Raw genomic sequence first — 17,524 nt, forward strand, 5'->3', positions numbered from 1 at the left:
AATTATATATTATATTATATTATTATATATATAATTATATATATATATATTTTATATATGTATATATATGTATAATATATTTTATATATATATTTATGTTTATAATATAATAATATATGTATATAAATTTAATATAGTAAATATATATATATATATATATATATATATATATATATATATATATATATATATATATATATATACATATATATATATATATATACATATATATATATATATATATATATATATATATATATATATATATATATATATATATATATATATATATATATATATATATATATATATATATATATTGGCGGAATGCTTGCATAGTGCCATTGTACAAAGGCAAAGGGAATAAGAGTGAGTGCTCAAATTACAGAGGTATAAGTTTGTTGAGTAAATTATATGGGAGGGTATTGATTGAGAGGGTGAAGGCATGTACAGAGCATCAGATTGGGGAAGAGCAGTGTGGTTTCAGAAGTGGTAGAGGATGTGTGGATCAGGTGTTTGCTTTGAAGAATGTATGTGAGAAATCCTTAGAAAAGCAACTGGATTTGTATGTAGCATTTATGTATCTGGAGAAGGCATATGATAGAGTTGATAGAGATGCTCTGTGGAAGGTATTAAGAATATATGGTGTGGGAGGCAAGTTGTTAGAAGCATTCAAAAGTTTTTATCAAGGATGTAAGGCATGTGTACGTGTAGGAAGAGAGGAAAGTGATTGGTTCTCAGTGAATGTAGGTTTGCGGCAGGGGTGTGTGATGTCTCCATGGTTGATTAATTTGTTTATGGATGGGGTTGTTAGGGAGGTGAATGCAAGAGTTTTGGAAAGAGGGGCAAGTATGAAGTCTGTTGCCGATGAGAGAGCTTGGGAAGTGAGTCAGTTGTTGTTCGCTGATGATACAGCACTGGTGGCTGATTCATGTGAGAAACTGCAGAAGCTGGTGACTGAGTTTGGTAAAGTGTGTGAAAGAAGAAAGTTAAGAGTAAAGGTGAATAAGAGCAAGGTTATTAGGTACAGTAGGGTTGAGGGTCAAGTGAATTGGGAGGTGAGTTTGAATGGAGAAAAACTGGAGGAAGTGAAGTGTTTTAGATATCTGGGAGTGGATCTGGCAGCGGATGGAACCATGGAAGCGGAAGTGGATCATAGGGCGGGGGAGGGGGCGAAAATTCTGGGAGCCTTGAAGAATGTGTGGAAGTCGAGAACATTATCTCGGAAAGCAAAAATGGGTATGTTTGAAGGAATAGTGGTTCCAACAATGTTGTATGGTTGCGAGGCGTGGGCTATGGATAGAGTTGTGCGCAGGAGGATGGCTGTGCTGGAAATGAGATGTTTGAGGACAATGTGTGGTGTGAGGTGGTTTGATCGAGTAAGTAACGTAAGGGTAAGAGAGATGTGTGGAAATAAAAAGAGCGTGGTTGAGAGAGCAGAAGAGGGTGTTTTGAAATGGTTTGGGCACATGCAGAGAATGAGTGAGGAAAGATTGACCAAGAGGATATATGTGTCGGAGGTGGAGGGAACGAGGAGAAGAGGGAGACCAAGTTGGAGGTGGAAAGATGGAGTGAAAAAAATTTTGTGTGATCGGGGCCTGAGCATGCAGGAGGGTGAAAGGAGGGCAAGGAATAGAGTGAATTGGAGCGATGTGGTATACCGGGGTTGACGTGTTGTCAGTGGATTGAATCAGGGCATGTGAAGCGTCTGGGGTAAACCATGGAAAGCTGTGTAGGTATGTATATTTGCGTGTGTGGACGTATGTATATACATGTGTATGGGGGTGGGTTGGGCCATTTCTTTCGTCTGTTTCCTTGCGCTACCTCGCAAACGCGGGAGACAGCGACAAAGCAAAAAAAATGATATATATATATATATATATACATATATATATATATATATATATATATATATATATATATATATATATATATATATATATATATATATATATATATATATGTATATATATATATATATATATATATATATATATATATATATATATATATATATATATATATATATATATATATATATATATATATATATATATATATTCTCTCCATGTGCCCAAACCACTTCAAAACACCCTCTTCTGCTCTCTCAACCACGCTCTTTTTATTTCCACACATCTCTCTTACCCTTACGTTACGTACTCGATCAAACCACCTCACACCACACATTGTCCTCAAACATCTCATTTCCAGCACAGCCATCCTCCTGCGCACAACTCTATCCATAGCCCACGCCTCGCAACCATACAACATTGTTGGAACCACTATTCCTTCAAACATACCCATTTTTGCTTTCCGAGATAATGTTCTCGACTTCCACACATTCTTCAAGGCTTCCAGGATTTTCGCCCCCTCCCCCACCCTATGATCCACTTCCGCTTCCATGGTTCCATCCGCTGCCAGATCCACTCCCAGATATCTAAAACACTTTACTTCCTCCAGTTTTTCTCCATTCAAACTTACCTCCCAATTGACTTGACCCTCAACCCTACTGTACCTAATAACCTTGCTCTTATTCACATTTACTCTTAACTCTCTTCTTTCACACACTTTACCAAACTCAGTCACCAGCTTCTGCAGTTTCTCACATGAATCAGCCACCAGCGCTGTATCATCAGCGAACAACAGCTGACTCACTTCCCAAGCTCTCTCATCGGCAACAGACTTCATACATGCCCCTCTTTCCAAAACTCTTGCATTCACCTCCCTAACAACCCCACCCATAAACAAATTAAACAACCATGGAGACATCACACACCCCTGCCGCAAACCTACATTCACTGAGAACCAATTACTTTCCTTTCTTCCTACACGTACACATGCCTTACATCCTCGATAAAAACTTTTCACTGCTTCTAACAACTTGCCTCCCACACCATATATTCTTAATACCTTCCATAGAGTATCTATATCAACTCTATCATATGCCTTCTCCAGATCCATAAATGCTACATACAAATCCATTTGCTTTTCTAAGTATTTCTCACATACATTTTTCAAAGCAAACACCTGATCCACACATCCTCTACCACTTCTGAAACCACACTGCTCTTCCCCAATCTGATGCTCTGTACGTGCCTTCACCCTCTCAATCAATACCCTCCCATATAATTTACCAGGAATACTCAGCAAACTTATACCTCTGTAATTTGAGCACTCACTCTTATCCCCTTTGCCTTTGTACAACGGCACTATGGAAGCATTCCGCCAATCCTCAGGCACCTCACCATGAGTCATACATACATTAAATAGCCTTACCAACCAGTCAACAATACAGTCATCCCCTTTTTTAATAAATTCCACTGAAATACCATTCAAACCTGCTGCCTTGCCGGCTTTCATCTTCCGCAAAGCTTTTACTACCTCTTCTCTGTTTACCAAATCATTTTCCCTAACCCTCTCACTTTGCACACCACCTCGACCAAAACACCCTATATCTGCCACTCTATCATCAAACACATTCAACAAACCTTCAAAATACTCACTCCATCTCCTTCTCATATCACCACTACTTGTTATCACCTCCCCATTTGCGCCCTTCACTGAAGTTTCCATTTGCTCCCTTGTCTTACGCACTTTATTCACCTCCTTCCAGAACATCTTTTTATTCTCCCTGAAATTTAATGATACTCTCTCACCCCAACTCTCATTTGCCCTCTTTTTCACCTCTTGCACCTTTCTCTTGACCTCCTGTCTCTTTCTTTTATACATCTCCCATTCAATTGCATTCTTTCCCTGCAAAAATCGTCCAAATGCCTCTCTCTTCTCTTTCACTAACAATTTTACTTCTTCATCCCACCACTCACTACCTGGGCATGAGAAGAAAGATCATGAGAGGCAAGTGTTTTGGGAGCAACTGAATGAGTGTGTTAGTGGTTTTTATGCACGAGACCGGGTTATAGTGATGGGTGATTTGAATGCAAAGGTGAGTAATGTGGCAGTTGAGGGAATAATTGGTATACATGGGGTGTTCAGTGTTGTAAATGGAAATGGTGAAGAGCTTGTAGATTTATGTGCTGAAAAAGGACTGGTGATTGGGAATACCTGTTTTGAAAAGCGAGATATACATAAGTATACGTATTTAAGTAGGAGAGATGGCCAGAGAGCGTTATTGGATTACGTGTTAATTGACAGGCGCGCGAAAGAGAGACTTTTGGATGTTAATGTGCTGAGAGGTGCAACTGGAGGGATGTCTGATCATTATCTTGTGGAGGCTAAGGTGAAGATTTGTATGGGTTTTCAGAAAAGAAGTGTGAATGTTGGGGTGAAGAGGGTGGTGAGAGTAAGTGAGCTTGGGAAGGAGACTTGTGTGAGGAAGTACCAGGAGAGACTGAGTACAGAATGGAAAAAGGTGAGAACAATGGAAGTAAGGGGAGTGGGGGAGGAATGGGATGTATTTAGGGAATCAGTGATGGATTGCGCAAAAGATGCTTGTGGCATGAGAAGAGTGGGAGGTGGGTTGATTAGAAAGGAATATATATATATATACATATATATGTATATATATATATATATATATATATATATATATATATATATATATATATATATATATATATATATATATATATATATATATATATATATATATATATATATTATATATATATATATATATATATATATACATATATATATATATATATATATATATATATATATATATATATATATATATATATATAATCAACTTCTGCAAGGACGTTTCGCTGTCTTAGAGCGTCATTTACTTGCATCTGATAGTATGGAGAAAGCGTGTGCTGTAACCTCCTGTGCAGTAGGTTTGAGTTATACCCTGTGTTAGACTGTGTTACAAGACTACATATCATATACAGGGTCAGTGTGTACACTTTCCTGCCGTACAGCCCAGCTGGATCGCAGCTGGTGAGGGTGGCTTCCTGGATCCCACAACGTGGCCTTTTGTTTACCAAACTCCAACTGTTCCCAGAGAAGTTCTTGAAGTAAGTACTCTATAGAAGGCATTCTGTTATGTCCGTCTATCTGATTATCAACTTTGTGGTTCATTATTCATAGCCCCTTCTGGACAGCATATGTTGTTCCCTGTGTCTGTCTATGAAGATAATGACATATATCATCTACGAGACATCTGGAAAAGTGAACATATACCTATTTCAAGTTGCAATTTCTTTCGTGTGTTACACGTGGAGAGCTTTCACTCATGCTACATCATCTTTTAACTATTCACAAAAACGTATCACGTCTTTAGTACACACATACACCCCTGTCTTTGTCTGCCAGCTAAGAGTTGACTTTGTGTTGTCACTGTAGCTCAGCGGAAGATATTAAGAAGATAAAACACAGTACAGGAGTTACATTGCCCTTTATATATCTTAATCATGCCTTCTTATCTGTAGGATTTCCGTCATGCAGCGTTTCGCGTTGATAACAATGACATATTAACGGACTGCCAGGGGTCGAGTGCACACAGTATATATATATATATATATATATATATATATATATATATATATATATATATATATATATATATATATATATATATATTTTTTTCTTTTTTTTTTTTGCTTTGTCGCTGTCTCCCGCGTTTGCGAGGTAGCACAAGGAAACAGACGAAAGAAATGGCCCAACCCACACCCATACACATGTATATACATACGTCCACACACGCAACTATACATACCTACACAGCTTTCCATGGTTTACCCCAGACGCTTCACATGCCCTGATTCAATCCACTGACAGCACGTCAACCCCGGTATACCACATCGATCCAATTCACTCTATTCCTTGCCCTCCTTTCACCCTCCTGCATGTTCAGGCCCCGATCACACAAATCTTTTTCACTCCATCTTTCCACCTCCAATTTGGTCTCCCACTTCTCGTTCCCTCCACCTCCGACACATATATCCTCTTGGTCAATCTTTCCTCACTCATTCTCTCCATGTGCCCAAACCATTTCAAAACACCCTCTTCTGCTCTCTCAACCACGCTCTTTTTATTTCCACACATCTCTCTTACCCTTACGTTACTTACTCGATCAAACCACCTCACACCACACATTGTCCTCGAACATCTCATTTCCAGCACATCCATCCTCCTGCGCACAACTCTATCCATAGCCCACGCCTCGCAACCATACAACATTGTTGGAACCACTATTCCTTCAAACATACCCATTTTTGCTTTCCGAGATAATGTTCTCGACTTCCACACATTCTTCAAGGCTCCCAGAATTTTCGCCCCCTCCCCCACCCTATGATCCACTTCCGCTTCCATGGTTCCATCCGCTGCCAGATCCACTCCAAGATATCTAAAACACTTTACTTCCTCCAGTTTTTCTCCATTCAAACTTACCTCCCAATTGACTTGACCCTCAACCCTACTGTACCTAATAACCTTGCTCTTATTCACATTTACTCTTAACTTTCTTCTTTCACACACTTTACCAAACTCAGTCACCAACTTCTGCACTTTCTCACATGAATCAGCCACCAGCGCTGTATCATCAGCGAACGACAACTGACTCACTTCCCAAGCTCTCTCATCCCCAACAGACTTCATACTTGCCCCTCTTTCCAAAACTCTTGCATTCACCTCCCTAACAACCCCATCCATAAACAAATTAAACAACCATGGAGACATCACACACCCCTGCCGCAAAGCTACATTCACTGAGAACCAATATATATATATATATATATATATATATATATATATATATATATATATATATATATATATATATATATATATATATATATATATATATCATCCTTGGGGATAGGGGATTAAGAATACTTCCCACGTATTCCCTGCGTGTCGTAGAAGGCGACTAAAAGGGGAGGGAGCGGGGGGCTGGAAATCCTCCCCTCTCGTTTTTTTTTTTTAATTTTCCAAAAGAAGGAACAGAGAATTGGGCCAGGTGAGGGTATTCCCTCAAAGGCCCAGTCCTCTGTTCTTAATGCTACCTCGCTAACGCGGGAAATGGCGAATAGTTTAAAAGAAAAAAAGATATATATATATATACATATATATATATATATATATATATATATATATATATATATATATATATATATATATATATATATATATATATATATACATATATATATATATATATATATATATATATATATATATATGTATATATATATATATATATATATATATATATATATATATATATATATATATATATATATATATATATATATATATATATGAGTTGATAGAGTTGCTTTGTGGAAGTTATTACGAGTATATAGTGTAGGAAGCAAGTAGCTAGAAAAAATCACAAGTTTTCATCAAGGATGTAAGGCATGTGGACGAGTAGGAAGGAAGGAAAGTGATTGGTTCCTAGTGTATGTCTTTTTGCGGCAGGGGTGCGTGATGTCACCATGGCTGTTTAGTTCGTTTATTGTTGGGCTGTTAGGGAGGTGCATGCAAGAGTTTTGGAGAGAGGGGCAAGTATGCAGTCTGTTATGGATGACAGGGTTTAGGAAGTGAGTCAGTTATTGTTCGCTGATGATACAGCGCTGATGGCTGATTCGGGTGGGAAACTGCAGAGGTTGGTGATTAAGTTTGGTAGTGTGTGAAAGAAGAAAGTTGAAAGTAGATATGAATAAGAGCAAGGTTATCAGGTTCAGTAGGGTTGAGGGACAAGTTAATTGGGAGGTAAGTTTGAATGGAGAAAAACTGGAGCGTTGAAGAACGTGTGGAAGGCGAAAACGTTATCTCGGAGAGCAAATATGGGTATGTTTAAAGGAATACTGGTTCCAACAATGTTATATGGCTGCAAAGCGTGGGCTATAGATAGGGTTGTGAAGAGGAGGGTGGATATGTTGGAAATGAAATGTTTGAGGATAATGTGCGGTGTGAGGTGGTTTGATCGAGGAAGTAATGAAAGGGTAAGAGAGGTGTGTGGTAATAAAAAGGGTGTGGTTGAGAGAGCAGAAGGAAGTGTATTGAAATGGTTTGGTCAAATGGAGAGAATGAGTGAGGATAGATTGACAAAGAGGATATATGTGTCAGAGGTGAAGGGAACGAGGAGAAGCGGGACACCAAATTGGTAGTGGAAGGATGGAGTGAAAAAGATTTTGAGTGATCGGGGCCTGAACATAGGAGGGTGAAAGGCGTGCAAGGAATAGAGTAAACTGAAACGATGTGGTATACCGGGGTCGACGTGCTGTCAATGGATTGAACCAGGGCATGTGAAGCGTCTGAGGTAAACCATAGAAAGTTTTGTGGGGCCTGGATGTGGAAAGGGAGCTGTGGTTTCGGTGCATTATTACATGACAGCTAGAGACAGTGTGAATGAAGTTGGCCTTTGTTGTCTTCCTAGTTCTAACTCACGTGCGCGCGGGGGGAGGTGGGTGCCATTAAATGTGTAGCGGGGTGGCGACGTAAATGAATAAAGGCAGCAAGTATGAATTATGTACATGTGTATATATGTATATGTCTTTGTATGTATATGTATGTATACGTTGAAATGTATATGTATGTATATGTGCGTGTGTTGGCGTTTATGCATATACATGTGTATGTGGTTGGGTTGTGCCATTCTTTCGTCTGTTTCATGGCGCTACCTCGCTAACGCGGGAGACAGTGACTAAGTATAACTATAAGTGAATGTGTATATTACTTACTCGATCAATCCACCTCACACCACATATTGTCATTAAACATATGATTTCCAACACATCCACCCTTCTCCGCACAGTCCTATCTATAGCCCATGCCTCACAACCACATAACATTATTGGTACCACTATTCCTTCAAACATACCCATTTTTGCTCTCCGAGATAACGTTTTCGCTTTCCACAAATTCTTCAACGTTCCCAGAACCTTCGCTCCCTCCCCCACCCTGTGACTCACTTCCGCTTCCATGGTTCCATCCGCTGCTAAATCCACTCCCAGATATCTAAAACACTTCACTTCCTCCAGGTTTTCTCCATTCAAACTTACCTCCCAATTAACTTGTCCCTCAACCCTACTGAACCTAATTACCTTGCTCTTATTCACATTTACTCTCATCTTTCTTCTTTCACACACTTTACCAAACTTAGTCACCAGCTTCTGCAGTTTCTCAAACGAATCAGCCACCAGTGCTGTATCATCAGCGAACATTAACTGACTCACTTCCCAAGCCCTCTCATCCACAGCAGACTGCATACTTGCCCCTCTCTCCAAAACTCTTACATTTACCCCCCTAACAACCCCATCCATAAACAAATTAACAACCATGGAGACATCACACACCCCTGCCGCAAACCAACATTCAATGGGAACCAATCACTTTCCTGTCTTCCTACACGTACACATGCCTTATATCTTTGATAAAAACTTTTCACTGCTTCTAGAAGCTTACCTACCACACAATATACTCTTGATAACTTCCACAAAGCTTTTCTATTAACTCTATCATATGTTTACTCCAGATCCATAAATGCTACATACAAATCCATCTGCTTTTCTAAGTATTTCTCACATACATTCTTGAAAGGAAACACCTATCCATACATCCTCTACCACTTCTGAAACCACACAGCTCTTCTCCAGTCTGATGCTCTGTACATGACTTCACCCTCTCAATCAATACCCTCCCATATAATTTCCCAGGAATACTCAACCAACTTATACCTCTGTAATTTGAACACTCACTCTTATCCCCTTTACCTTTGTACAATGGCACTATGCATGCATTCCGCCAATCCTCAGGCACCTCACCATGAACCATACATACATTGAATATCCTTACCGACCAATCAGCAACACAGTCACCCTCTTTTTCAAATAAATTCCACTGCAGTACCACCCAAACCCGCCGCCTTGCCGGCTTTCATCTTCCGCAAAGCTTTCACTACCTCTTCTCTGTTTGCCAAACCATTTTCCCTGACCCTCTCACTTCGCACACCACCTCGACCAAAACACCCTATACCTGCCACTCCGTCATCAAACACATTCAACAAAACTTCAGAATACTCACTCCATCTCCTTCTCACTTCACCACCACTTGTTATTACCTCCACATTAGCCCCCTTCACCGATGCTCCCGTTTGTTCTCTTGTCTTACGCACTTTATTTACCTCCTTTCAAAACATCTTTTTATCCTCCCTAAAATTTAATGATCATTTCTCACCCCAACTTTCATTCGCCCTCCTTTTGACCTCTTGCACCTTTCTCTTGACCTCCTGCCTCTTTCTTTCATACATCTCCAAAACATTCACACTACTTCCCTGCAAAATTCGTCCAAACGCCTCTCTCTTCTCTTTCACAAACAATCTTACTTCTTTATTCCACCACTCACTACCCTTTCTAATCTGCCCAGCTCCCCCCTTTCTCATGCCACAAGCATCTTTTGCGCAAGCCATCACTGCTTCCCTAAATACATCCCATTCCTCCCTCAACTCCCCTCACGTCATTTGTTCTCATCTGTTTCCTTTCTGCACTCAATCTCTCCTGGTACTTCCTCACACAAGTCTCCTTTCCAAATTCATTATCACCACTCTGTTCACCCCAACATTCTCTCTATTCTTCTGAAAACCTTTAGAAAATCTTTACCTTCATATGAAATATACACATGAGACATTCCAAACGATTTGCAGTGTGCCCTGTAACTAGAACTACAAACCTTTTCTTTTATCTGTTTTTCTGAGTGTACTTCTCATTCTTCATATGAAAAAATATGTCAGAAAGGGAAACTATTGATTTCATGAACTGAGTTTATCATTCATTCATATTAGAACAGTGGATCTACTTTTTCTAGATGAATTCAGGGACTGCTTGATTCAAATCTATTTTTCGATATATGACTCATTACCACATATGTAAGGCTATCCAAATGCATCAGGTTTTCATTAATTTTTAGCACTTATAGTTTCAGGACCAGTCATCTGATGGACCTAAATCCTTTGGGTCAGCATCAGTTTTGGACACTACAAAATGATACATTTGCAGATGTCACAAGATAGATCATAAAGTTTGGATTTGTTACTTTACCATCTACAACTAAAGAAAAAGACAGAATAACTAGAAATTGTCAACGACTGCAGAGAAACATAGTTTATCTCCCTCTAAAATCCCATCTTTACTTCACTCTTGAAAAACATATCTTCATTTCAACCTCGATAAACATAAATTTATTCCACTCTAGACAAACGCATCTTGACAACACCCTCGGCAATTGTGGTCTTTGACATTGTCCTAACAGGTTTTGTAGGAGGCAAAATCCAGGTTTTAAATTGTTTTAGATGTTAAACAGTATAAATGATAAGAGAAGAACTTAATAGAAGGAGACATAAAAAACTTAATTTCTCTCACAAGAGGATGTGCTTTTTGTTGCATCACATTCTTGTGTACCATCAGTTTCCAGGGAGCGACGATTCCAGTGTCGGTGCTGCCGTTCCCACCGTTCTGGGTGGAGGAGGATCAGCAGGCCGCTGACGGCACCACCGTCAGGAGCTACTCCGGCACAGACGGCGAAATGTTTCTATCTTTGGCACGCGCCCTCAACTTCACCTTCCGCGTTCTTCCTGCCAATAACTGGATCGAGGTGAGTCACTGATAATAATTGGGCCAAGTTTGGTCTTTACCGCTGCCTGGGTTGAGGCGAGTCACTGCCGCCACCTACTTACCTCGAGAAATTTGGCCAAGTTGATGTACATTACATCACTGACGATTGATGTTCACTGTTATTGTTCTTCCTCCACAGGTCATGAGGTTCGTAGAAGTGAGAATATCACTTGTATCACCTGTATTCTACTTCGTGATGGCGGAGAACTTCGAGCGACATGACATGACGTGGGCTTATGAGTACATCTTTCCTGTCTTCAGCATGAGAAAGCCTGGCCTGTCGCCCCGCTGGCAGAGCCTCTACTACCCGCTGACCGGCCTGGTGTGGGCGGCCGTCCTCACCCTCCTACTCTGTGTACCCGCAGTCCTCATTATGGTAGTGTACATCTGCTAACTTCTCTGGTTGTGAGGCTCTTACATTTTTGTAACTGTATATATAAATACGGGAACAATATCACCAGTGGGTTTCACTGGACTCTCGAATGTACAAATGACACTTGGAAAGAAATACAGCTAGTCTCAGAATGTAGATGTCTTTTGAGCTTTTGCTGTGATAAGTTTAGGCCTACATATGAACCCGTAGTACGAGATTTCATCATAATCTTTAAGCTTTCACCAAAACATAATGATAATGTTCTACCTTATGATATCTCCAAAGCCTTTAAAGCTCTCTTTAAATCTCATTCTCTAAAACATTCAGAATCTTATTTCCTTCCTTCTGATCATCATTGATTTTCTCGGTACAATGTCTACTTGTGATACCTCTTATGTGACACTTCTATTCTCTAAAGTATGAAGTTCTTCTATCCAGTCCACTGCCTTCGTGGTTGGTGTAGCGACTTACTACTCTTATCCTATCAACAGTGGTGTCTCTCAGGGTTCTGCATTACCGCTTACTGTCTTCTTTTCGTAGATGATAATGTCTTAACTACAGTCACTCCAGCGCGGATATTCCATTCTACACAGTTTAACTTGCTAACTTATTTTCCCTCGGCATCGTGCACTGGTACTGAACATATCACATCTCTCTATTCGGACCAGAAAAACATCTAGGAATTGCAAAGCAATAACTTCGTTGCATTTCATGCTTCAAATACTCAATTTCCACCTATATATATATGTATATATATATATATATATATATATATATATATATATATATATATATATATATATATATATATATATATATATATATATATATATATATATATATATATATATATATATATACATATATATATATATTTTTTTTTTTTTTTTTTTTGCTTTGTCGCTGTCTCCCACGTTTATATATATATATATGAACATATACATATATATATATATATATATATATATATATATATATATATATATATATATATATATATGTATATTTTTTTTTTTTTTTTTTGCTTTGTCGCTGTCTCCCGCGTTTGCGAGGTAGCGCAAGGAAACAGACGAAAGAAATGGCCCAACCCACCCCATACACATGTATATACATACGTCCACACACGCAAATATACATACCTACACAGCTTTCCATGGTTTACCCCAGACGCTTCACATGCCTTGATTCAATCCACTGACAGCACGTCAACCCCGGTATACCACATCACTCCAATACACTCTATTCATTGCCCTCCTTTCACCCTCCTGCATGCTCAGGCCCCGATCACACAAAATTTTTTTCGCTCCATCTTTCCACCTCCAATTTGGTGTCCCTCTTCTCCTCGTTCCCTCCACCTCCGACACATATATTCTCTTGGTCAATCTTTCCTCACTCATTCTCTCCATGTGCCCGAACCATTTGAAAACACCCTCTTCTTCTCTCTCAACCACGCTCTTTTTATTTCCACACATCTCTCTTACCCTTACGTTACTTACTCGATCAAACCACCTCACACCACATATTGTCCTCAAACATCTCATTTCCAGCACATCCATCCTCCTGCGCACAACTCTATCCATAGCCCACGCTTCGCAACCATACAACATTGTTGGAACCACTATTCCTTCAAACATACCCATTTTTGCTTTCCGAGATAATGTTCTCGACTTCCACACATTCTTCAAGGCTCCTAGAATTTTCGCCCCCTCCCCCACCCTATGATCCACTTCCGCTTCCATGGTTCCATCCGCTGCCAGATCCACTCCCAGATATCTAAAACACTTCACTTCCTCCAGTTTTTCTCCATTCAAACTCACCTCCCAATTGACTTGACCCTCAACCCTACTGGACCTAATAACCTTGCTCTTATTCACATTTACTCTTAACTTTCTTCTTTCACACACTTTACCAAACTCAGTCACCAGCTTCTGCAGTTTCTCACAAGAATCAGCCACCAGCGCTGTATCATCAGCGAACAACAACTGACTCACTTCCCAAGCTCTCTCATCCCCAACAGACTTCATACTTGCCCCTCTTTCCAAAACTCTTGCATTGACCTCCCTAACAACCCCATCCATAAACAAATTAAACAACCATGGAGACATCACACACCCCTGCCGCAAACCTACATTCACTGAGAACCAATCACTTTCCTCTCTTCCTACACGTACACATGCCTTACATCCTCGATAAAAACTTTTCACTGCTTCTAACAACTTGCCTCCCACACCATATATTCTTAATACCTTCCACAGAGCATCTCTATCAACTCTATCATATGCCTTCTCCAGATCCATAAATGCTACATACAAATCCATTTGCTTTTCTAAGTATTTCTCACATACATTCTTCACAGCAAACACCTGATCCACACATCCTCTACCACTTCTGAAACCACACTGCTCTTCCCCCATTCTGATGCTCTGTACATGCCTTCACCCTCTCAATCAATATCCTCCCATATAATTTACCAGGAATACTCAACAAACTTATACCTTATATATATATATATATATATATATATATATATATATATATATATATATATATATATATATATATATATATATATATATATATATGTATATGTATATATATATATATATATATATATATATATATATATATATATATATATATATATATATATATATATATATATATATATATATATATATACATATATATATATATATATATATATATATATATATATATATATATATATATATATATATATATATATATATATATATATATATATATACATATATATATATATATATATATATATATATATATATATATATATATATATATATATATATATATATATATATATATATATATATATATATATATATATATATATATATATATATATATATATATATATATATATATATATATATATAATATACATATATATATATATATATATATATATATATATATATATATATATATATATATATATATATTTTTTTTTTTTTTTTTTTTTGCTTTGTCGCTGTCTCCCGCGTTTGCGAGGTAGCGCAAGGAAACAGACGAAAGAAATGGCCCAACCCACCCCATACACATGTATATACATACGTCCACACACGCAAATATACATACCTACACAGCTTTCCATGGTTTACCCCAGACGCTTCACATGCCTTGATTCAATCCACTGACAGCACGTCAACCCCGGTATACCACATCGCTCCAATTCACTCTATTCATTGCCCTCCTTTCACCCTCCTGCATGTTCAGGCCCCGATCACACAAAATCTTTTTCACTCCATCTTTCCACCTCCAATTTGGTCTCCCTCTTCTCCTCGTTCCCTCCACCTCCGACACATATATCCTCTTGGTCAATCTTTCCTCACTCATTCTCTCCATGTGCCCAAACCATTTCAAAACACCCTCTTCTGCTCTCTCAACCACGCTCTTTTTATTTCCACACATCTCTCTTACCCTTACGTTACTTACTCGATCAAACCACCTCACACCACACATTGTCCTCAAACATCTCATTTCCAGCACATCCATCCTCCTGCGCACAACTCTATCCATAGCCCACGCCTCGCAACCATACAACATTGTTGGAACCACTATTCCTTCAAACATACCCATTTTTGCTTTCCGAGATAATGTTCTCGACTTCCACACATTCTTCAAGGCTCCCAGAATTTTCGCCCCCTCCCCCACCCTATGATCCACTTCCGCTTCCATGGTTCCATCCGCTGCCAGATCCACTCCCAGATATCTAAAACACTTCACTTCCTCCAGTTTTTCTCCATTCAAACTCACCTCCCAATTGACTTGACCCTCAACCCTACTGTACCTAATAACCTTGCTCTTATTCACATTTACTCTTAACTTTCTTCTTTCACACACTTTACCAAACTCAGTCACCAGCTTCTGCAGTTTCTCACATGAATCAGCCACCAGCGCTGTATCATCAGCGAACAACAACTGACTCACTTCCCAAGCTCTCTCATCCCCAACAGACTTCATACTTGCCCCTCTTTCCAAAACTCTTGCATTGACCTCCCTAACAACCCCATCCATAAACAAATTAAACAACCATGGAGACATCACACACCCCTGCCGCAAACCTACATTCACTGAGAACCAATCACTTTCCTCTCTTCCTACACGTACACATGCCTTACATCCTCGATAAAAACTTTTCACTGCTTCTAACAACTTGCCTCCCACACCATATATTCTTAATACCTTCCACAGAGCATCTCTATCAACTCTATCATATGCCTTCTCCAGATCCATAAATGCTACATACAAATCCATTTGCTTTTCTAAGTATTTCTCACATACATTCTTCAAAGCAAACACCTGATCCACACATCCTCTACCACTTCTGAAACCACACTGCTCTTCCCCAATCTGATGCTCTGTACATGCCTTCACCCTCTCAATCAATATCCTCCCATATAATTTACCATATATATATATATATATATATATATATATATATATATATATATATATATATATGGTATTGCAGTGGAATTTATTAATAAAGGGGGTGACTGTATTATTGACTGGTTGGTAAGGTTATTTAATGTATGTATGACTCATGGTGAAGTGCCTGACGATTGGCGGAATGCGTGCATAGTGCCATTGTACAAAGGCAAAGGGGATAAGAGTGAGTGCTCAAATTACAGAGGTATAAGTTTGTTGAGTATTCCTGGGAAATTGTATGGGAGGGTATTGATTGAGAGGGTGAAGGCATGTACAGAGCATCAGATTGGGGAAGAGCAGTGTAGTTTCAGAAGTGGTAGAGGATGTGTGGATCAGGTGTTTGCTTTGAAGAATGTATGTGAGAAATACTTAGAAAAGCAAATGGATTTGTATGTAGCATTTATGGATCTGGAGAAGGCATATGATAGAATTGATAGAGATGCTCTGTGGAAGGTATTAAGAATATATGGTGTGGGAGGAAAGTTGTTAGAAGCAGTGAAAAGTTTTTATCGAGGATGTAAGGCATGTGTACGTGTAGGAAGAGAGGAAAGTGATTGGTTCTCAGTGAATGTAGGTTTGCGGCAGGGGTGTGTGATGTCTCCATGGTTGTTTAATTTGTTTATGGATGGGGTTGTTAGGGAGGTGAATGCAAGAGTTTTGGAAAGAGGGGCAAGTATGAAGTCTGTTGGGGATGAGAGAGCTTGGGAAGTGAGTCAGTTGTTGTTCGCTGATGATACAGCGCTGGTGGCTGATTCATGTGAGAAACTGCAGAAGCTGGTGACTGAGTTTGGTAAAGTGTGTGAAAGAAGAAAGTTAAGAGTAAATGTGAATAAGAGCAAGGTTATTAGGTACAGTAGGGTTGAGGGTCAAGTCAATTGGGAGGTAAGTTTGAATGGAGAAAAACTGGAGGAAGTGAAGTGTTTTAGATATCTGGGAGTGGATCTGGCAGCGGATGGAACCATGGAAGCGGAAGTGGATCATAGGGTGGGGGAGGGGGCGAAAATTCTGGGAGCCTTGAAGAATGTGTGGAAGTCGAGAACATTATCTCGGAAAGCAAAAATGGGTATGTTTGAAGGAATAGTGGTTCCAACAATGTTGTATGGTT

At 39.0% G+C, this 17,524-nt stretch overlaps 2 protein-coding genes across 2 annotated transcripts in view; both read left to right on the forward strand.

The window, feature by feature from the left end:
- LOC139754190 (ionotropic receptor 93a-like) overlaps positions 1-17,524 on the forward strand; it is a 298,583-nt gene that overhangs the window by 25,749 nt on the left and 255,310 nt on the right. The window lies entirely within an intron of this gene.
- LOC139754288 (uncharacterized) overlaps positions 1-17,524 on the forward strand; it is a 48,534-nt gene that overhangs the window by 278 nt on the left and 30,732 nt on the right. Inside the window, exons 2-4 of the mRNA XM_071671670.1 lie at positions 4,854-4,979; positions 11,370-11,556; positions 11,716-11,952. Coding sequence (XP_071527771.1) covers positions 4,854-4,979; positions 11,370-11,556; positions 11,716-11,952 — 550 coding nt within the window. The remainder of the gene's footprint in view (positions 1-4,853; positions 4,980-11,369; positions 11,557-11,715; positions 11,953-17,524) is intronic.

Source organism: Panulirus ornatus, chromosome 16 (assembly GCF_036320965.1).
Source record: "Panulirus ornatus isolate Po-2019 chromosome 16, ASM3632096v1, whole genome shotgun sequence".
In the NCBI taxonomy this organism is placed as follows: domain Eukaryota; kingdom Metazoa; phylum Arthropoda; class Malacostraca; order Decapoda; family Palinuridae; genus Panulirus; species Panulirus ornatus.